At 51.1% G+C, this 21,718-nt stretch overlaps 1 protein-coding gene across 3 annotated transcripts; it reads right to left on the bottom strand.

Annotated features, from left to right (window-relative positions):
* Window positions 1-7,432: 7,432 nt before the first annotated feature.
* On the bottom strand, window positions 7,433-21,600 carry LOC116781474 (hydrocephalus-inducing protein homolog). 3 transcript variants are annotated; one of them, XM_032677154.1, is made up of 22 exons: window positions 21,483-21,600; window positions 21,114-21,241; window positions 19,690-19,849; window positions 19,423-19,595; window positions 19,063-19,261; window positions 18,331-18,430; window positions 17,704-17,803; window positions 17,343-17,511; window positions 16,840-17,060; window positions 16,467-16,521; window positions 15,649-15,853; window positions 15,047-15,279; window positions 14,312-14,463; window positions 13,351-13,546; window positions 12,750-12,859; window positions 11,901-12,157; window positions 11,440-11,585; window positions 10,878-11,099; window positions 9,597-9,757; window positions 9,281-9,393; window positions 8,366-8,693; window positions 7,433-7,558 (listed from the first exon to the last, which is right to left on the bottom strand). In XM_032677154.1, the coding sequence occupies exons 2-16, from the start codon at window positions 21,155-21,157 to the stop codon at window positions 12,031-12,033; spliced, it is 2,244 nt and encodes a 747-aa protein (XP_032533045.1). In that variant the 5' UTR covers window positions 21,158-21,241; window positions 21,483-21,600; the 3' UTR covers window positions 7,433-7,558; window positions 8,366-8,693; window positions 9,281-9,393; window positions 9,597-9,757; window positions 10,878-11,099; window positions 11,440-11,585; window positions 11,901-12,030. The 3 variants fall into 3 exon arrangements, with proteins under 3 accessions (XP_032533045.1, XP_032533046.1, XP_032533047.1); XM_032677155.1 differs by having other exon boundaries at window positions 13,351-13,543; XM_032677156.1 differs by lacking the exons at window positions 7,433-7,558; window positions 8,366-8,693; window positions 9,281-9,393; ... (3 more) ...; window positions 11,901-12,157; window positions 14,312-14,463 and having other exon boundaries at window positions 12,764-12,859.
* Window positions 21,601-21,718: the final 118 nt, after the last annotated feature.

Here is a 21,718-nt window from a genome sequence, read left to right as displayed (position 1 = left end):
CCCAAAACGAACCCGAAACCCCCAAAACGAACCCTAAACCGAACCCCAGACCGAACCCTAACCCTAACCCTAAAACGAGCCCCAAAACGAACCCGAAACCCCAAAACGAACCCCAGACCGAACCCTAACCCTAACCCTAAAACGAGCCCCAAAACGAACCCGAAACCCCAAAACGAACCCTAAAACGAACCCCAGACCGAACCCTAACCCTAACCCTAAAACGAGCCCCAAAACGAACCCGAAACCCCAAAACGAACCCTAAAACGAACCCCAGACCGAACCCTAACCCTAACCCTAAAACGAGCCCCAAAACGAACCCGAAACCCTAAACCCTGAAACTTTTTTAGGGTTAGGGTCAGGGAACAGGGTTTGACCATAGATCGCAGTCTCTTTTTTAGGGTTAGGGTCAGGGAACAGGGTTTGAGCATAGCTCGCAGTCTCTTTTTTAGGGTTAGGGTCAGGGAACAGGGTTTGCACATAGCTCGCAGTCTCTTTTTTAGGGTTAGGGTCAGGGAAAAGGGTTTGCGCATAGCTCGCAGTCTCTTTTTTAGGGTTAGGGTCAGGGAAAAGGGTCTGCGCATAGCTTGCAGCCCCTCTTTTAAGGTTAGGGTAAGGGAACAGGGTTTGTGCATAGCACGCAGCTAGTGGTGGACCAATCAGCGCTGAGTCCGCCCAGTAGGCGGACTCAGTGACGGGGACCAATCAGCGCCTTGACTCCGCCCAGTGGGCGGCGCCAGTTCGCTATATAACCAGAGCACATACCGGACGGCGGTAGGTATGCTGCCAGAGATGCGACAGAACAGCAACAGCAAATGCAGACACCCAAGAGAAAAAGCAAAAGATTCTGACAGCGGTGGGCAGTGAATTGGGCTTATAGCCCAAGAGGGGCTTATTGGGCACCGCTGCATCTCTGGACTGGGCCTAACCGAGATTCTTAAATCGAGCATTGAGGGAAACTATGCCTAATTCTAGACCCTAACCCTAACCCTAACCCTAACCCTAACCCTAACCCTAACCCTAACCCTAACCCTAACCCTAACCCTAACCCTAACCCTAACCCTAACCCTAACCCTAACCCTAACCCTAACCTAACCCTAACCCTAACCCTAACCCTAACCCTAACCCTAACCCTAACCCTAACCCTAACCCTAACCCTAACCCTAACCCTAACCCTAACCCTAACCCTAACCCTAACCCTAACCCTAACCCTAACCCTAACCCTAACCCTAACCCTAACCCTAACCCTAACCCTAACCCTAACCCTAACCCTAACCCTAACCCTAACCCTAACCCTAACCCTAACCCTAACCCTAACCCTAACCCTAACCCTAACCCTAACCCTAACCCTAACCCTAACCCTAACCCTAACCCTAACCCTAACCCTAACCCTAACCCTAACCCTAACCCTAACCCTAACCCTAACCCTAACCCTAACCCTAACCCTAACCCTAACCCTAACCCTAACCCTAACCCTAACCCTAACCCTAACCCTAACCCTAACCCTAACCCTAACCCTAACCCTAACCCTAACCCTAACCCTAACCCTAACCCTAACCCTAACCCTAACCCTAACCCTAACCCTAACCCTAACCCTAACCCTAACCCTAACCCTAACCCTAACCCTAACCCTAACCCTAACCCTAACCCTAACCCTAACCCTAACCCTAACCCTAACCGAACCCTAACCCTAACCCTAAAACGAGCCCCAAAACGAACCCGAAACCCCAAAACGAACCCTAAAACGAACCCCAGACCGAACCCTAACCCTAACCCTAAAACGAGCCCCAAACGAACCCGAAACCCCAAAACGAACCCTAAAACGAACCCCAGACCGAACCCTAACCCTAACCCTAAAACGAGCCCCAAAACGAACCCGAAACCCCAAAACGAACCCTAAAACGAACCCCAGACCGAACCCTAACCCTAACCCTAAAACGAGCCCCAAAACGAACCCGAAACCCCAAAACGAACCCCAGACCGAACCCTAACCCTAACCCTAAAACGAGCCCCAAAACGAACCCGAAACCCCAAAACGAACCCTAAAACGAACCCCAGACCGAACCCTAACCCTAACCCTAAAACGAGCCCCAAAACGAACCCGAAACCCCAAAACGAACCCTAAAACGAACCCCAGACCGAACCCTAACCCTAACCCTAAAACGAGCCCCAAAACGAACCCGAAACCCTAAACCCTGAAACTTTTTTAGGGTTAGGGTCAGGGAACAGGGTTTGACCATAGCTCGCAGTCTCTTTTTTAGGGTTAGGGTCAGGGAACAGGGTTTGAGCATAGCTCGCAGTCTCTTTTTTAGGGTTAGGGTCAGGGAACAGGGTTTGCACATAGCTCGCAGTCTCTTTTTTAGGGTTAGGGTCAGGGAAAAGGGTTTGCGCATAGCTCGCAGTCTCTTTTTTAGGGTTAGGGTCAGGGAAAAGGGTCTGCGCATAGCTTGCAGCCCCTCTTTTAAGGTTAGGGTAAGGGAACAGGGCTTGTGCATAGCACGCAGCTAGTGGTGGACCAATCAGCGCTGAGTCCGCCCAGTAGGCGGACTCAGTGACGGGGACCAATCAGCGCCTTGACTCCGCCCAGTGGGCGGCGCCAGTTCGCTATATAACCAGAGCACATACCGGACGGCGGTAGGTATGCTGCCAGAGATGCGACAGAACAGCAACAGCAAAAGCAGACACCCAAGAGAAAAAGCAAAAGATTCTGACAGCGGTGGGCAGTGAATTGGGCTTATAGCCCAAGAGGGGCTTATTGGGCACCGCTGCATCTCTGGACTGGGCCTAACCGAGATTCTTAAATCGAGCATTGAGGGAAACTATGCCTAATTCTAGACCCTAACCCTAACCCTAACCCTAACCCTAACCCTAACCCTAACCCTAACCCTAACCCTAACCCTAACCCTAACCCTAACCCTAACCCTAACCCTAACCCTAACCCTAACCCTAACCCTAACCCTAACCCTAACCCTAACCCTAACCCTAACCCTAACCCTAACCCTAACCCTAACCCTAACCCTAACCCTAACCCTAACCCTAACCCTAACCCTAACCCTAACCCTAACCCTAACCCTAACCCTAACCCTAACCCTAACCCTAACCCTAACCCTAACCCTAACCCTAACCCTAACCCTAACCCTAACCCTAACCCTAACCCTAACCCTAACCCTAACCCTAACCCTAACCCTAACCCTAACCCTAACCCTAACCCTAACCCTAACCCTAACCCTAACCCTAACCCTAACCCTAACCCTAACCCTAACCCTAACCCTAACCCTAACCCTAACCCTAACCCTAACCCTAACCCTAACCCTAACCCTAACCCTAACCCTAACCCTAACCCTAACCCTAACCCTAACCCTAACCCTAACCCTAACCCTAACCCTAACCCTAACCCCAAAACGAACCCCAGACCGAACCCTAACCCTAACCCTAAAACGAGCCCCAAAACGAACCCGAAACCCCAAAACGAACCCTAAAACGAACCCCAGACCGAACCCTAACCCTAACCCTAAAACGAGCCCCAAAACGAACCCGAAACCCCAAAACGAACCCTAAAATGAACCCCAGACCGAACCCTAACCCTAACCCTAAAACGAGCCCCAAAACGAACCTGAAACCCCAAAACGAACCCCAGACCGAACCCTAACCCTAACCCTAAAACGAGCCCCAAAACGAACCCGAAACCCCAAAACGAACCCCAGACCGAACCCTAACCCTAACCCTAAAACGAGCCCCAAAACGAACCCGAAACCCCAAAACGAACCCTAAAACGAACCCCAGACCGAACCCTAACCCTAACCCTAAAACGAGCCCCAAAACGAACCCGAAACCCCAAAACGAACCCTAAAATGAACCCCAGACCGAACCCTAACCCTAACCCTAAAACGAACCCCAAAACGAACCCGAAACCCCAAAACGAACCCCAGACCGAACCCTAACCCTAACCCTAAAACGAGCCCCAAACGAACCCGAAACCCTAAACCCTGAAACTTTTTTAGGGTTAGGGTCAGGGAACAGGGTTTGACCATAGCTCGCAGTCTCTTTTTTAGGGTTAGGGTCAGGGAACAGGGTTTGAGCATAGCTCGCAGTCTCTTTTTTAGGGTTAGGGTCAGGGAACAGGGTTTGCACATAGCTCGCAGTCTCTTTTTTAGGGTTAGGGTCAGGGAAAAGGGTTTGCGCATAGCTCGCAGTCTCTTTTTTAGGGTTAGGGTCAGGGAAAAGGGTCTGCGCATAGCTTGCAGCCCCTCTTTTAAGGTTAGGGTAAGGGAACAGGGCTTGTGCATAGCACGCAGCTAGTGGTGGACCAATCAGCGCCTTGACTCCGCCCAGTGGGCGGGGCCAGTTCGCTATATAACCAGAGCACATACCGGACGGCGGTAGGTATGCTGCCAGAGATGCGACAGAACAGCAACAGCAAAAGCAGACACCCAAGAGAAAAAGCAAAAGATTCTTACAGCGGTGGGCAGTGAATTGGGCTTATAGCCCAAGAGGGGCTTATTGGGCACCGCTGCATCTCTGGACTGGGCTTAACCGAGATTCTTAAATCGAGCATTGAGGGACACTATGCCTAATTCTAGACCCTAACCCTAACCGTAACCCTAACCCTAACCCTAACCCTAACCCTAACCCTAACCCTAACCCTAACCCTAACCCTAACCCTAACCCCTAACCCCTAACCCCTAACCCTAACCCTAACCCTAAACCTAAACCTAACCCTAAACCTAACCCTAAACCTAAACCTAAACCTAAACCCTAACCCTAACCCTGACCCTGACCCTGACCCTGACCCTGACCCTGACCCTGACCCCTAACCCTGACCCCTAACCCTGACCCTGACCCTGACCCTGACCCCTAACCCTGACCCTGACCCTGACCCTGACCCTGACCCTGACCCTGACCCTGACCCTAACCCTAACCCTAACCGTAACCCTGACCCTGACCCTGACCCTGACCCTAAACCCTAAACCCTAAACCCTAAACCCTAACCCTAACCCTAATTTTGCGTTGCAATTGCGGTTTTTGGACACTAGGTGGCGCCAATGCACTTTTTTTTAGTTGCAGTTACTGTGTTTTGTCGGTAGGTGGCAGTATTTCATGTAAAATTTATGCGTAATTCCATTTCTGTGTTAGCAGGTGGCAGTGCTACTATGCGGTTTTTTAATTATTGTGATTTTGGTTACATGGGGGGTGGAAAAAATTAATTACCGAATTACGGCTAACGAGGGGGCCGGGAAAAATTAATTACCTAATTAGGGCTAACGAGGGGGCGGGAAAAAAAAAATAAGTACCTAATTAGGGCTAACGAGGGGCAGGGAAAAAAATTAATTACCTAATTGGGCTAATGAGGGGGCAGGGAAAAAAATTAATTACCTAATTAGGGCTAACGAGGGGGAGGGAAAAAAAATTAATTACCTAATTAGGGTTAACGAGGGGGCGGGAAAAAATTAATTACCTAATTAGCACGTAATTGGTAATTGATTAGTAATTAGCATTTCAGATTTGTTACACATGTATTGATGGAGTAATTGAATTAGGAGGGCTAATTAGTCTCTATATAGTATATATACAAAAAAGGATAAAAATAATATGTCCTGTGCAGCAGTAGGGGGGCTGGGTTGCGCTTGGGGAGTAAATCTTTAATTATTTTTAAATTAATTTTTTTTTTTTAGATTTACTCCCCGAGAGCAAGTCAGCCCCGTTATTTCTGCTTTTTTAAACTAAAGTGAGCAAAAAAAAAAGCAAGAAAATAAAAACTAAGAGAAATAAAAACTAAGAAAAATAAAAACTAAGAGAAATAAAAACTAAGAGAAATAAAAACTAAGAGAAGTAAAAACTAAGAAAAATAAAAACTAAGAGAAATAAAAACTAAGAGAAGTAAAAACTAAGAGAAATAAAAAATAAGAGAAATAAAAACTAAGAGAAATAAAAACTAAGAAAAATAAAAACTAAGAAAAATAAAAACTAAGAAAAATAAAAACTAAGAGAAATAGAAGCAAGACAAGAGAGTAAGAGAAGAGACTAGGAGAAGTGACTAAGAGGAATGAAAGCAAGAGAAGAGAGAGAAGAGAGATGAAGATGAGCAAGGGAAAAGAAAAGAAGAGAAGAGAAAAAAAAAGACTACATGACAGAAAATAAAGACAGGAGTCAAAAAGGGGGAAAACCCCCCAAGAGGGGCAAAGTCCCCAAACCTTTATTGCAACTTTATTGAATGACTGCTTGTGACCTTGTGAAATTACACAAGGCTAGTATACAGGATACAATACAGTTTACAACGCAGGACAGCATACAAGTTAAGTTACAACGCAGGACAGCATACAAGTTAAGTTACAACGCAGGACAGCATACAAGTTAGTTACAATACAGCATACAAGTTACAATAATACAGATACAACGCAGGTTAGTACACAAGTTAGTTACAATGCACGACAGCATACAAGTTACAATACAGTTTACAACACAGGTTAGTATACAAGTTACAGCACTCCCTCAGGAACGCGGTTCCTGGGAAGGTTCAAAAAAATCAAAAAATCATCCTACCTGACAAAACCTGGGTCCCGGGACGGCCTGCACGCAAACTTCAGCGATGAACATCGCCTTGCAGACCGGTCGGGACCTAGGAAAAAAACCCCAGATGAGGGGAAAAAAAAAAAATCCCCCGGCTGGGGTTTTTTTATTCTGAAGCTAAAACGGTGTAAAAAATCCTGAAAGAGAAACAACACAAGGTTAGAATACTACATTACACACACCCATCCCCTCCACCACTCCCTTAAGCCGCAAGCCAACCCGGAAAATCGGCGCACACTGAAAATGCTGCCCCGGGAACGGGGTTCCCGAGGAACCTCAAAAAGTCAGCCTGCCTGGCAAAACCTGGGTCCCGGGACGGCCTGCACCCAAACTTTGGCGATGAACATCGCCTCGCAGACCGGCCAGGACCTAGGAAAAAAAACCCAGCCAGGGGGGAAAAAAAAAAAAAAAACAGTTGGGGTTTTTTTATTCTAAAGCTAAAATGGTGTAAAAAATCCTGAAAGAGAAACAACACGAGGTTAGAAGACTACATTACACACATCCAACCCCTCCATCACCACACCCTCACCCCTCCCTCGAGTCGCAAGCCAGCCCTGAATATCGGCGCACACTCAAAATGCTGCCTCGGGAACGGGGTTCCCGGGGAGCCTCAAAAATCAAAAAATCAGCCTGCCTGGCAAAACCTGGGTCCCGGGATGGCCTGCACCCAAACTTTGGCGATGAACATCGCCTCGCAGACCGGCCGGGACCTAGGAAAAAAAACCCAGTCGAGGGAAAAAAAAAAAAATCCCCCGGCTGGGATTTTTTTATTCTAAAGCTAAAATGGTGTAAAAAAAAAACCTGTAAAAGAAAAAATACAAACACATGGTTAGAAGACTACTTTGCACACACCCATCCCCTCCTCTTGGGTTTGCTGCTCTGGGTTTCACCTTTTTCCAGTGATGGAAAGCATTTCAGATCAGCCTTCAGCAAACAGCCTTTCCCCATCACAAACACCCGTGGGCTCTTCTGAGATGGCTTCAGGTTAAGAAGTCTAGGAAGAAAGGGACTGGTATTAGCCAGATGAACATTTCCAGCCAGCCAACTGCTCGCCTGTCTCCTCACAGAGCACACAGTGTCACATCCTCTCTCCAGGCAAGCAGCGAGCAGCAAATGAAACAGAACTGCACTCCCTGCCATGGAGGTAGCAGAGGTGGAAGGGCAGAATCACAACCAGTTATGGGCCTGGGGACCAACTGTAGCACACGGGGTTCCAGGTAGAAAAGGAGGCTGTGCTCGTCCCATAAGGAAGCAGAGCTAGGGACTGGTTGGCCCCTTGACAGCCGTTCTGGATCTCCCATTCTGGATTTTGCAGCCCTGCAGGAGCTTAGTGTTTCATACAGTGTCTTTTCCCATTGTCTCCACACAGATCCACAGACATCTCCACAGACATCTGGCCTTGGCCAGATGATCATCTTTCTGTGCTCCTGTATGCTGTGTGTTCCTGCTGCCTCTCTGGGGCTGGCTGTCCCCAGGGCTGCACACTCACCCACCCCAGTCAGAGGGACTGAAGGGAGGCTGTCAGAGGTTGGAACAGGCTCTGCTTGGTGCTGCCCATCAACAGGACAAGAGGCAATGGGCAGAACCTGATGCAAAACATGTTCCACCTGAACATGGGGAAGAACTTCTTTCCTGTGCAGGTGACAGGTTACCAAGAGAGGGTGTGGAGTCTCCCTCACTGCAAGTATTCCAGAACCCTCTGGACACAATCCTGTGCCATGTGCTCTGGGATGACCCTTCTTGACCCATCCTGTGATACCCACCAGGAGCATGGATTGGAAAGCACATGGACATTTCCTACCTGCACAGCATTTCGGCCTTAAATTCCCCCACATGTGTCGGGAAGAATTTCACATGGAAAATCTGATTCTGGCCAGCAGGGATGGTACCGCAGCGGGGCTCGATGGAGAACAGCAGTGAGTCATTGACGGGAATTGGATAAAATTCCAGGGAGGAGCTAAGGTGCAGACTTGGCTGGGGCTGAGTTGGCTGGGGCTGAGTTGGCTGGGGCTGAGTTGACTGGGGCTGAGTTGACTGGGGCTGAGTTGACTCGAGTGGCGATGCCTGCTGCACCAGCCTTGCACGATTCCTTTCCCAGAGATCCTCAGCAGCAGAGGACAAGAAATCACCTGCAGGAGGAAAGAAGACATCTTTCAAAGACAAAATCCTTTGTTCCTAACAACTCTGCCTCCTGCTGCAGGTGGATAGAAGAGAACTGGGATGCACTTGGAGAGCCTCTGGCCAAGTACTTTCAGCAGGAGACAGAGCGGCTGGGAGTAGGGTCTCTGCCTGCAGCACACACTCCCATGCCGGGGCAGGAGGCTTGGTTTTAGACAGTGACTTTGCATTTGCCCTGGAGTGGGGAACTGCATACAGACAGCGGCTGCAGGGCAGCTCACTTGTTCCACCCTGGTTTTTCCCAGTCTCAGAGACTTCCCAAAGAGGTGCCCTGATGTCCCCCTTCCTAGTCCTGACCCAGTACATGGTTGTCCCTGGAGCCCAGCTCAGCTCCTGTGCAGAGCACAAGTGGCAAAGCAAGAACAGGAGGGGCTAAAAGGCAGAGAAGGAGGAAGGAGAAAACTCTCCAGTTGCAGCTGGGAAGTGGACAGGGATGAAAAAGCAATTTATGTTTTGGGGTGAAGTGGCAGGGTCTTCTCCCCAGGCCCTCAGCTACCAACTGAAATGGCCCAGGCACCACCCAGAGTCAAACACTTACGTGTCTGAGTGGACAAGAACGGCCTCCCAGAACTCTTCGACGGTATTTCCTCCTCCAGATTCTCCTCCCAGCAGTATTTCAGGGCTACATTCCCTGTATTGGACATCCAGAAACTGAAAAACAAGGAGGAGGAATAAAAAGCAAGTACTGAAGTAACACTGTATGGTGGGCTCCTGGTACCACCTTCCGCTAAGGAACGTCTTCTTCCCCAGGCATCTCTTCCACATTCAGAATTGCTGCCCTGGGTGGCCCAAACAAAGTATTTCAAAGTCTGCAAGTTTAGGAGGAAAGGGTCAACACGGTGCCCAGCACTCACGTGCTTATCTCTGTCTGGAAGAGCTCAGTCTGCTTCAGTTGAACCTCGACCATGTCCAGTTTGAACTCAGTGTAGTCAACCTGAGCACTGAGGAAAAGCTCGACCTCATGGCTGCTCTTCTCCAGGACGGTGTGAGGTGGTTCCGGGACTGCCTTGAACACCTGCAGGCAGAGGAGGGAAGAATCACTGAGCAGAGCCCAGAAAGCCAGGCTGAGCAGGGAAACCTTTTGGCCTCCAAACTTGGCCGCATAGAAAGGACATTCAGGTTTATTTCCCTGGAAAGATGACAAAATCGGACTGGTGTACTACGGTATTGGTTTCTACCCACTGATCAAAGCAGTCACCACCACGGCTACTAATACACCTCTGGGGATTATGGCCAGCTGTCAGTTCCTGTGCTTCAACCCTGTAGAGCCTCTGACCTTTTCCCTGGTCCCCTATAAATCCAGCAGGTCTCAAAGTTAGGATTAAGTTCTCCTGCTGGAGCCCTGTGGATGGAGAAGTCCAAGACTGATTAGTCCTAGAAAGAACTTTTTCCTTCTTGTCTTAGGAGAAAGTGCTTTCCAGATGTCACATGTGGGGTGGGAGCTGGCTGTGGGCATTTTGGGATGTGAATGATCTCACTGGGAAAGTCTCCAGCTGCTGATGCCCTGATGGGGAAGTTGGGTTTACAGGACTCACAATGATTCAGAAACTCAGAAAGAACCTTCACCAAGATGAGTGTGTTTGGCAATAATGATAGAAAAAGCAAGACTTTCTGGAGATGATGCTTCTCCAGACTCCTGCATACTATCACACAAGGCCTGGGCTGCTCCATAATGAGATATCCCCCACAATACAGAGGCCACAACCAAAATCTCTGGTGTCGGTGTAGGCAGAGCTCGGAGCTCACCGGTGTACGCACAAGAACACTTGTGCTGCTCTCCCCTTCAGAACAAAAGACAGAATGCAGTGGAATTCACTCCTTGTGGGTGACAAGGCACCAAATCAGATGAAGAGATTTTAACACAGTCAAATGGGATAAAATCAAACGTGACCTCCCACTCAACACGGGTTGCAACACTCGGCTCGTGGCACAGACCGGCAGTTTGCATGTGGATAAAGGTCTCTTGCCCAAAGGTTTCCCCCTGTGGTGTGAGCCCACTGCGCATCCGCCTCTCCCTAAAAGGCACTGCTGGTGAACCTCCCTGCTGGAGCCAATGCCAGCAGCGCTGGTTCTCTGCTGCTGTCGGCAGGTCCTTTTGCAGCAGCTCGGTGAGTTTTTGCTGCTGTGCTTCTTACCCTCCGCTTCAAAGGCCAGCGGGCTCCCGGGAGTCTCTCGGTGGTATCCTCCCACTTCTCAGTGCGCATTCTGTCATCCCAGTCCTAAACCTCCTCTGGTGGCAGCTGGTATTTGATCTTGGCCACCTTACAGTTCACAGAGTGCCTTTTGACGGTGACTGGGACCTTGGATTTCAAGGTCACTCTGATATTCTTGGCACAGCCAGGCTGGAGGTGTTCCACCTAGGGAGAACCAGAAAGTCAAGACCAAACTGGAATCACTGGCAAGGGCAGCACTGACAGCAAAAGGGACTGATACGACGAGCAGCTGTGCTGGGAATCAGCACCTCAATGAGGATTTATGTGAGATTTGATAGACCAAATATGAACAGAAGGTGCCACCTCCCATAACGTGGAGCCTTTTCTGCTGGGCTGACAGCCCTGCCCCAGCAAAGAGAGGGATTGCATCTCCTGCATGGCACTGGAACGGGCTCTCACTGGTATGTGGTGACTCCCTGCCAGCTCCCAGGAACACCAGGAAAGGGCCTGAGCAACTGGGAGAGGCACGGTTGACCCAGTTCACCTTGGGGGAGAACTGGAACGGGGCATCTGCCAGCAGCCACTCAAACCGCATCACCTCCTCCTTGCTGCGGTTGGTGACTGTGAAGGTCTTGTCGCAGAGCTCCCTGACTGCACAATCCCCAAACTCTATGTGATTCGCTCTGACAGCTGTGAAGAAGGAGAGTAAGAGATCTCAGCATGCAGTGAGGTCCATCCGCCCCCCTCACGTGCAGAGACAAGTGTATGTTCAGCTCTTCCTTGCCCCAAGCCTCCCTCCCTCCCTCTGGGAGGTCCCCAAGCCTGTGGCTGTGCCTGTGCCCAGTGACAAGCAGCACAGCACACACTACTCTGTGTGCACGGCAGGCAAGCTCACAGGTCCCCCAAGTCCAGTGGGTGACAGCCCAGCCCTGGCTAGAGAGAGGACACGCATGATCAGACATTTTCCTCTTCCTCGCTCTACCTTGGCAGCCTCTCCTCTCTTACCCTCAATGATGTCGTCTCCAGATTGCCCTCAGCATTGCTCTCCTGGCTGTCTTCTGCTAGTCCAGAGAGGTTATCAAGGGTGACGTCATCATTGTGGCCTTCACCCACCAGCTCTATGTCGATCTCACTGTTACCCGACACTGGCATACGGATCTTCCCTTCCAGACGTTGGGTCAGGGTGGGTTTGAAAAACACATGAAACTCTGCTGATTGCCCATGTTCCAGGAGCATGTAAGGCTTCTGGGGATGCTTCTTGGCTGCACGGCAATGGGAATCAGAGTTAAGTGATGGAGCTGTACAGAGGAAATATTTCCCGGGGTTATAGGAGAAGTAAGAGGTTGGAATCAGTTGCTTCTAAGCACAGGTTCTCCCACCAGTGGTTCCAGACCCTCTTCCTGTGTTCACAAGAGCATGTCACCATCACACATATCACCACTTAAGCAGCTTAACCTCAGGTTAACGCCCAGCCCTCATTCCATCTGCTTCCAGCCAGCTCCTGCCATACGGATGGTTGAGCCAAGGAGTGGTTTTGGCTTCTGCTGGCTGGCTTGTGCGCTCAAGGGCTGCCTACCTTCAGGCTGGTACCTTCCCACACGCAGCAAAGACCTCAGTCAGTCCACTGAGGTGGTGATAGTCCCCCACAGCTCAACCCACCGTGTCTCGAAGAACAGAAAAACTTTCTACAACTTGCTAGGAGGAAACCCTGCAAGGAGGCCACAAGAAAAGCTCGGGGGACAGAGAGGTCTAGGAAAGAAACTATGTCCAACGTGGCTGCTGCTTAGACAAGACAAGAGCAGGGCACACCTTTTCCCTCTGTGAGTGATCACGCTGCACAGTTAATGAATTTACCTTTCCCAGTGGAGTCCTTTTCCATGTCTGCAGTGTGGAAGGCATGGAGTTGTGGACTGTGTGCTTTTCAGGAAGAAAACTCCCTTGTCATCCATGATATGAACTGTAAACTGAGAAAAGGGAACACGGACCACAATGACATTGGTGTGAGTAGAGGCTGGCACAGGGGTTGAGCCTGTACGGCCGCTGGTCCAGCATGGGGAACCCAGACCACCTCCCCACCTCAAACACAGCGCCCAGCACAAAGGTTAAGTGAAGTCACACAGGGAAAAAAGGGTGTTCAGAAGCATATGGATAGAACTGACATAGAGTCAAACAGGACAGTCAGTCACGAGCAGAATGTAACGAAACGACAACTAAGTTTAAATAAAATGGAGTCAACCAGTATCAAATGCAATCTCATGGAACTGGGACGTCACACACGCCCACATGAGAACAAAATGTGAGCTGGGAGATGGGGGGAAAAACACCCCACCACCTTTCTTGTCTTGTGTTCAACTGACGAGGAAAGACTGGACAGAAAATCACAGTTTTTGGGACCTTTCCTCCACAGGACAAGCACTTGTTCCCAACCCAGAGCATTCCCCAAGCAGGTCCTTACCTGGGTGGGTACGATGCCATTGTTACGAAGGACCAGGGGGAGTGTCTGTGAATCCCCCAGCAGGAGCCTCCTGAAGCGCAGCACAGGGTTTCCCCTCTTACTCCGAAGGCCCGGGCACTCGACTGTCACCTGAGGCACGTGCCCCTCTCCACTGACAGTGAAGGTCAGCTGTTGGGGTTTCGTCTTCACGGAGCTGCTGGAGAGACACAGAAACCATTTCAACCAGAGCCTTCCAGAATAACAGTTCTAAATAATTTCCCTCATTTGAATCGTGCCGTACAGCAGATAAATAATGAGGCACCAGATGAGACGTGGTAAATGCTCTGGCTGCAGTGATAGGAGACATATGCAACAAGCAAAAGCACACCATGAGAACAGTACAAAAGCAAGAAGGGAAAACCAAATCAACACCACCGTCAGTAAAGATTATTTCCAAGGATCCTAAAGAAGGAATTGCTTGTTAGGGCAGAAAGCTGACTTCCCTGTTCCAATTCAGCCACTAAAGGTTTGGGGAAGGGCAAGTCAGAGCCCCAGTACACAGGTGCCAGGGAGAGGAACCAGGCTTCTTTGATAAGAGCTCCAATCACTCCCCTGATTAAAAAATAGCTTAATGTATGCCTGGAAACCACACAAGGATCACTTCCTTTTACAGAAATAAGGAGGAAATCTTGACTTGCTGGCACAGAAACTGCTTCATCTAGGCCTTTGTCTTCGGAAAGTCCCAGCTCAGCTGTTGCACTTCTCAGTAACTTCCAGTCGGCTACCCGAGGCCCTCTCTTCAGAGTCCCTCACACAGCCTGAAGTATCCTCCTCATTTTTCTGCTCTGCTCTGCCTAACAGTTACTGCCTCCTGGATCATCTCATGCCAAGTATTCTGCCTAAGGGTACTGAAAGCATTAGAGGTACCAAGAGAAGAGGTAGCTACCAGAACGGTCCCCCCAATACTTCACAGGGTCACTACCTTTTTGGGATAACAACGGAAGCTGTGAAAGTACACTGGTAGTCCTCCTTTTGTTCTGGAGTGAAGGTCACTGTAGCAAAGGCGTGGGATAAACCAGGAATCCTCATCTCAACAGGATCCAGCTTGAAGATGTTGCTGATGAGGTTGTGAGGCTTGGGGGGAACCCACAGTGCAGTGTTAATGTCACATCTTTCAATGTGACCCAGTACATTCCTAGATGCATCCCTGGGAACAGCCCCAGACAGCCTGTCTTGCTTCATGCTTCCCTGGGCAGGCTCCCTCCATCCCAGGGGATGCTGACCTTGCGCTAATGCCCAGGCATTCAAAAGCTTGCTTTAAGGGCTGGGCAGCCACCCCAGCACACGTGAGAGGTTGGGATGGCATGGAAACCCCTGCAAATAACCCCGGACTGGCCTTTCAAGAGAAGGAAAAGCCAGGAAATGCTCTGCTTTGAGCTCTACCCCATTGGTCTGTAACAGCCCCTCTCTGAGTGTGCTTTCGAGAGATGTTCGGAAGGATTCCCACCAAAGACCCGGAAGCGTGAGCCAAAATTTGCTTGAGAGATGTGGAATTCAATGCAAATGCCCCTCTGGCATTGCTGCTCTGCCCTGCAGTTTGACCTGCACTGAGCTGGACTGGTCCAGCTGGGCCAGAGAACGCAATGACTCTGGAGAACAAGGCAGGCTCTCACATGGCCTTTAGAGAGCAGTGCTCACCTTGGCCTCTTGTTCTTACCTCTCCAGGCATGGCTTTGATGGAGAGGACCACGTCACATGGGACACTGCTGCCATTAGAGATCTTGAAGTGAACCGTGGCCCGTTGCCCAACCTGAACTTTGGTGAAGATGAATTTGTTATCATCTCTGATGAACACACCGTTGCCTTGCACCGACTGTAATGTCTGGCGGAGATTGACGTTGCTGTGGATTGGGTACTGCTCAAAGATGGACGTGACGTCTTCAACAAGCGCTGCAGAGAGACTAGAGGAAGGGCTGAGGCTGGAGAATCTCTTTTCTGAATTTACTTGGACCCAGTTGGCCTCTCAGAAGGTTTGATAAGCCCTTTCTGTCCAGGTGACTGCAAAACCCAGCCTTGGATGAGAGAGCTCAGTCAGTGAGGATGGAGCTCAGTCAACCTCAGTCTTAAAGGGCACTGCTTTCCTTTTATGCTTCCACACATCCCTCCCAGCCTCTCCCCACTGGTGGACTTGAAAAGGACTGCAGCCTCTGAGGATTTTAAGGTGGGACTTCAGGACCAGGGTGCCTCTCTATCCAAGTAGCAAGTTTAGGTGCTGATCAGCAGCAGGACTGCCCATGGCAACCTGTGGACAGCACGTACCTGGGAAGCAGGACTCGGCAGTCAGGGTAAAGGGAATGCCGAGGGGATTGTCCTTGGGGTCTCTGTTGCTGATGTCAATGTACAGCTGCTCCTCACCTTTCCCCTCTGCTCCTGCGTTGCAATCCACTGTGATCTTCCGCTGGCCCCAAGGACTGACGGAGCCGGAGCAAGGGGACACCGTGAACATGCCTACAGTGAGCTGAGCCTGCAGAAAGAGCGCCAGGACAGGCTGATGCCAAACAGCCGTACCCTGAACACCCCCAGCAAGGAGGATGCCATGCCTTGGCCTCCAGCTGGGCCCGAGCACCCAGTGGCAGCGCAGGGAAGGATGACTCCACGGCCCAAAGGCAGCCCCGGGATGAGATGAACAAGCCAGGAGGAGCTGCAAGTCTGTCCCGAGTGGCAGAGAGAAAGGAGTTGGGGTGAAAAGAATGAAGGTGGTAGTTGGGATCCTTCAACCTCCAGGGGTACAGGAGAGCAGAAAGGACTGAGAGAAATGATGGGAGAGAGAGAGGGGACTGGGAGGAAGAAAAAGCAAAGCTGTCAATGTTCTATGGATTGGGAGTTCAGATGGGGACACTTTGCTCCTGTGGTGTTCACAGATCTGTGCTGGCTAGCAGCCACCAAACACAGGACCTGCTCCCCTCTCTTGACCCCACAACTGCAGGTCAGAGCCAGAGCATGGGACTGTCAGTGGCACTGAACAGATAATGGACTCTCCATCCCGCAGACCTTGTCCTACCCCCAGCCTGGGCACAGCTGCATCCTCCCCCATCCCCTGCAGCAGCACACGCTGGGCAGGAGCAGGAGCCACCCACCTGCGTCAAGTGCTTTCTTTCCCTGACCGAGGGGACAGATTCCTCTTGCTGTGAACTGAGAGGAGAAAGCAGAGATGTGTCATGCTGAGCTCCCCTGCCTTTGTCTGAGGCCAAAGCTGGCCTTCCTCCCCATGCAGGAAAGCCTTCCTGCTCCCGATGGCCCCCGGAGAGCTGCCTGCAGCACCCATTGCTGCAGCTCCTGGACAGAGCAGCTCTGTCACCAGCTTTGGCCCACACATGGGGATACTGAGGTGTTGTTTTCCTCCCTCTTCCCAAGCCAGCGACCCAAATGGACAATAACCCAGGTCTGTCACACACCAGCTGTGTGGTGGTGCCTCCTCAGACAGAAAGGCTGGGGTAGGTCTTCTCTTACCTTTGCAGTGGAGGTGCTCGGTGGATGAGGAATTTGAAGTTAAGAGCACCTTTGTTCTCCACAATTAAGACATGGCTCTTCTTGGTGCCCTTAACCATGGCACCGAAGTCGATGGGCGAGGCAGGCTCGATGCTGTACTTGCTGTACACAGCTCTCGCCGACACCCTCACTGGGATGGTGGTAACGGTCTCACCTCCTTGACCCGATTTGAGATCAATGACCTGCAACCAGAGGAGGGGCTGGTAAACACAGCAGAGAGGCCAGCCTCTACCCCTGTCCCCTGACCCCAGCCCAGGTCTCCAGCAGCTCACCCTCCCTTTTTAAAGGCCTCTTCTTAGAGCCAGATTTCCAGCTCTCTTACAAAGCCTCCCAAATGGTTTTGGAAGTCTCTGGGTGTGTAGGAGAGAGGATGCCCCAGCTAAAGCCTGCTTTGCACAAGACACCTCTCCTGCTTATGCTCCCAAGACACACTGTGCTAACACAGCTGGGCCCAGGCAGCTCACCTGGCAGAGCAGGATGGGTTTGCTCTCGAGAAACACTTCAGTCATGGGGTGGAAGAGGACCTCAACTTTCACAGGTGGCCGGGAGGCTTTCAGCACAGCCCTCTGCGGCCGGACAGTGAAGGGAGATTCCAAGTCGCCCCTCTTGGCACTTCCAGTGGTCAGCTTGAAACTGTGGAGAAAGGGAAAGAATGAAGACCTCTGCAGTTGAAAGTACAGGTGCCACCAGCACAGCCAGGACTCTGCATAGGACCAGAAAAAAAAGAAAAGGGAGCAGTACGGGAACAGGTTCTAGCCATGGACAGAGGGAGAATGCAGGCCTGGGAGCCTGAGGGAAAGCTCAGCACCAGGCAGCTGGACTCACCTGTACTCAATGTCATATAAGCCTTTGTTCTGCAGACTCAGGACTTGCTTCTTATGATCCAGGACATTAATGGTTCTAAATTCCAAGCTGCCATCTGGACCTGCAGAAAACCCGCAGAGCGAGGTAAGAAATGGTGAATATTTGTGAGCTGCTGCAGAGCACACTAGCTCACAAGCTACACAGTTGGAGTTCTTAGATGGCACAAAACCCTCTTCAGCAAGTGTCCCTTCTTGGAAGTGTTCTCTAGCTACTTGGCTGCCCTTTCTCTTCTCACTCCAGTATCTGCAGGGTAGAAGCCGAGGAGCTTGGCTTCCATTTCCTTGCTTCCAAGCACAAATCCAGCTACTTTATGTGCTCTGCTGAGCCAACTGCCTGTTCAGATGACTGTTGTTTCAAAGCACCAAATGCAATCTGCACACGAAGCTGCACATTCCAAGTTCAGACGGGAGAGACTCAAGGCTGTTGGTGCCCTGACAGTGCTTTACTTCACACAGCTTGCAAGGTCTGTGCTTTATGGATCTGTGCCACCCTTGCCTGCTATGTCATCCCCTCCCAAGGGCTTTGGTTGCCCACCTGCCAAGGTAGTAAAATGCATCTGGACTGTGTTGTCGGGAGGCATCCACTGACCTTCAGGCATGTTGATGCTCAGATTAACATCGTAGACCTCCACAGAGACTTTGATGGTTTCAGCCTGAACAATGCCCAGGATGTTTTCTGTCTCTGAAACCTGAGGCAGCAAGAAACAAACACTGCTTAGACCATTCTTTTGGAAGACAGCCTCTAAGTCCTTGTCTCTGCCAGCTGCTTCCCCCACGACCTCCCTGGCTTGACAAGTGTTTGTGGACTCCCAAGTTTTCTTAACCTGTTCATCTCACAGGCTGCCCCGGCGGGATTCTGCTGCAGTAAAGAACCTTATCAGCCCAATTCTGCACTCCCACAGCAGGGAATGGTGCTGCTAAAGCACCCTTGAGAGGGCCAGGGCTGTAAACACAACCACAAGAAATGCGAGGTGTCCCAGAGCAGGTGGCATTGACAATTAGCGCCCTCCTCTTCAATCACCTCGCATGCTTACTGAAATGCAGCCTCTAAACCACAGGGAACAAACTCCCAGAAAGGGTCCAGAGCGAATGCTGGTCTGTACAACCAAACAGCAGCCTTCAAGCCTGCAGAGCAGCAAGGAAGCTGTGGTACAGGCTCCGGATGCAGAGCCTGGGCACCCGGCCAACCCAGCGCAGAGGCAGAAGTTGGGACCACAGCACCCCTGTGTCTGTCAGGTGCAGCTCTTCCTGACTCTGTCCCTAAGAGCACACGGCTGCTTGCTCTGCCCTGCTCTGCCAGGAAGGCCCAAGTCCCTCTCACCTCCAGTCGGATCATCTTATTTGTGATGCCAGTCTTCTCGGCCTTGAAATCCAGCTTCACCTCAAAGTCTGTGCTGGGGCCAATGATGCCCCTGCCTTGTGATGCAGAGAAGTCATCTCCAAGGTCGTCCAGCCCACTGAGGTGCCATGCCATGGGCAGTGGGCTGTCATTTCTCAGGACCAGGGTCTGGGTGTCAGTCCTGCAGAGACAGGAAGACACTCAGCGTCAGTGCTCGGTGATCACACCAGCCTGGCCACTGAATGTGGCTTGAAGCAGCTCCATCTGAGCCTCTGGAACCAGAGTCAAACCTCTTCTCTTTGTCATGAGCCTTGGAGTGCCCTCAGCCGTGGGATGACTGACCTGTGCAGAAGCAGTTTGTTGAAATGCAGCTCTTGGGGGCTGACCCTCAGCTTCACCTGCACCCCTTCGCAGCACAGTCGGAAGATCACTGGCTCCGGGTTGTCCTTGATCCAGCAGATGAGACTGTCTTCCAGGAGGCCAGTGGAAGTTGGGTACGCCCAAACACTCAGCTTCTGAATCCGTCCCCACAAACAGAAATACAAAGAGCCCTCCGTGAGCAGGAGGAACGGCACTCAGCGGTGCCTGCCCTACCTGCTCGCCTCCTACCTTCTTCTCTTTGGGCTGCAGCCTCATGCTGGGAGGGTCCAAAAGGAACGTCTCTCCTTTGCTGTCGTTCTCAAAGGAGAAATGCACCTCTGCCTCCATGGGGGAGTCGTTGAGGATGGTTAACTTTTCGCTGTTGCCGGGGCAGTTCTGTGCCTTGTACCTGCCCAGAGAAGGGGAAAAGGCTGCAGAGGAGACTGTTGCCCTCACCACCCACGGAGGAAAGCACCGTGTGCTGGCAGCAGGAGGTGGCACTGGAAGACCACGGTCTAACAAGCAGGGGAAGAAAAAGGATCCCTGTCAGGGGCACGAGGCACGGTCTGTGTGCTCATCCTTGCCTGGCTTTGATGCCTGCCCCTATACCTGGTGCCTGCATCCCAGAAGCGTGACAATGCACAGGCCATTTCAAGAGTGTTTCACACAATATAAATTCAAAAGTGCCTGGAAAAACAACAATACACCAGGCACAAGGGTTCTTTCCCCTTCTAACTTGGGGTGCCTTCCCTGCAGAGGATAGAGAAAGGCTTTGGAAAAGATGTTTGCAAAAGTGTTTTGCTTATCTCTTTTAGGAAAGTCATCAGACTACCCTGGGTTAGCTCAAAAGTCTGAGGGAAAGAAATCAAAAGCATCAGTTCCCAAGGCGAATGTGAAAGATAACAAATGACCCTTCCCTGAGGTGTGCAACTGAATTTGGAGTGAAAGGGCTAAAGAGGCAAACAGAAATCCCAGACCATCCATCAGCCTGGCCTTCCAGAGCTCCCATGGAGACAGGAACTTAACTTCAAATATTATTAAAAAATAAAAAGAAGAGTGACATTAAAAACAGAAATATGCCAACAGCTACAATGACAGTATTTTTAGGTAGACTTTTTCCAGCACTGCGGATGCAATGGAATCTCGGGAAAATGTAATTCCTGCTGTAGGTTCCCCTCTGACTCCCACATATTGGCACGTCAAATCACAAAACCTCACTACTATTAGAGATTAATGAAAGGTTTACAAAACCATCTAGAGAATACTTGCTCGTTTAGTCTACCTGTAGAGCTCAAAGTACTTGAAAAAGCACCATAAACTTCATTTCCTAAGGAGTGGAGCTGAGATGTGGAGGGGACACAGGTTGCCCCAAGTCACCCTCGGGTTGGCAGTAGCAGCTCTGGTGGCTCTGGACACCAGGGCACCCACCAGGTTGGCAAAGCAGCTCCTCCAAGGCTCATTTGCCTGTTATCTGCTCACGCTCACACATCTGGGCTCCCTCAAGCCCATGTGTCTGCCAGGTCTCTGCCCGGGACTGCCCTGCATTGTGCCACTGGGACAGTGTGTCTGCAAGTGTGTCCAGGAGAGCACAAGGCCCTGGAGATCCCCTCCCGACATCTCGGTCTGTACAGGTAGCACACAGGGATGCTCACTTGGGAGCAGGGAGCACATACCACTCTCTTGACTTGCCACAAAGCAGCGGTCCAAAGCTCGTCATGAGCACTGCTTTGTGCTCATGACATATTCCTTGGAGATGATGTCCTCCTTCTCCTTGCTCTTCCTCCAGCGAGGAAACACCAGCCTGGGCAGAGAAAAAACGGGGAATGAGGAGCTCTGAGATGCTGCAAGTAGGAAATCTAGTCCGAAAGCCATCACCCTTCTTGGTGGCTGAGGTACCAGTTCAGCCTCCCAGCTCCCAGCAGAGGAAGGGATGCTGGGTGACTCAGGCAGCACCATCTGCCCCAGCCAGGAGGTCACAAGGGGCAGCCCTGGCTCCCAGGTCAGGGGGAGCAGTGTGGGATGCTCCTGTGGCCCAGCCTTACCGTGGGTTCTGGCTGATGCTGGGGTACAGGGCAGTGGCACTGCAGGGCAACTGGTACGGGCGCTTTGACCCCAGGATCTCAAAGTTCATCAGCTGGTCAAACTGCCCTGGCACTGTGGGGCTGAAGCGGATCTTCAGTTCCACCTCAGCGTGGGCAGGAACGATCCACTGGAACCTTCTCAGCCTGGCAGTTAAAAGGGAAGCTTCAGACATTGCTAAGGGGCAAACAAGACAAGG

The sequence above is a fragment of the Chiroxiphia lanceolata genome (genome assembly GCF_009829145.1).
Source record: "Chiroxiphia lanceolata isolate bChiLan1 chromosome W unlocalized genomic scaffold, bChiLan1.pri scaffold_48_arrow_ctg1, whole genome shotgun sequence".
Lineage (NCBI taxonomy): Eukaryota > Metazoa > Chordata > Aves > Passeriformes > Pipridae > Chiroxiphia > Chiroxiphia lanceolata.
The sequence above is the reverse complement of the archived record's forward strand: the minus strand, read 5'-3'. Positions and strand labels throughout refer to the sequence as shown.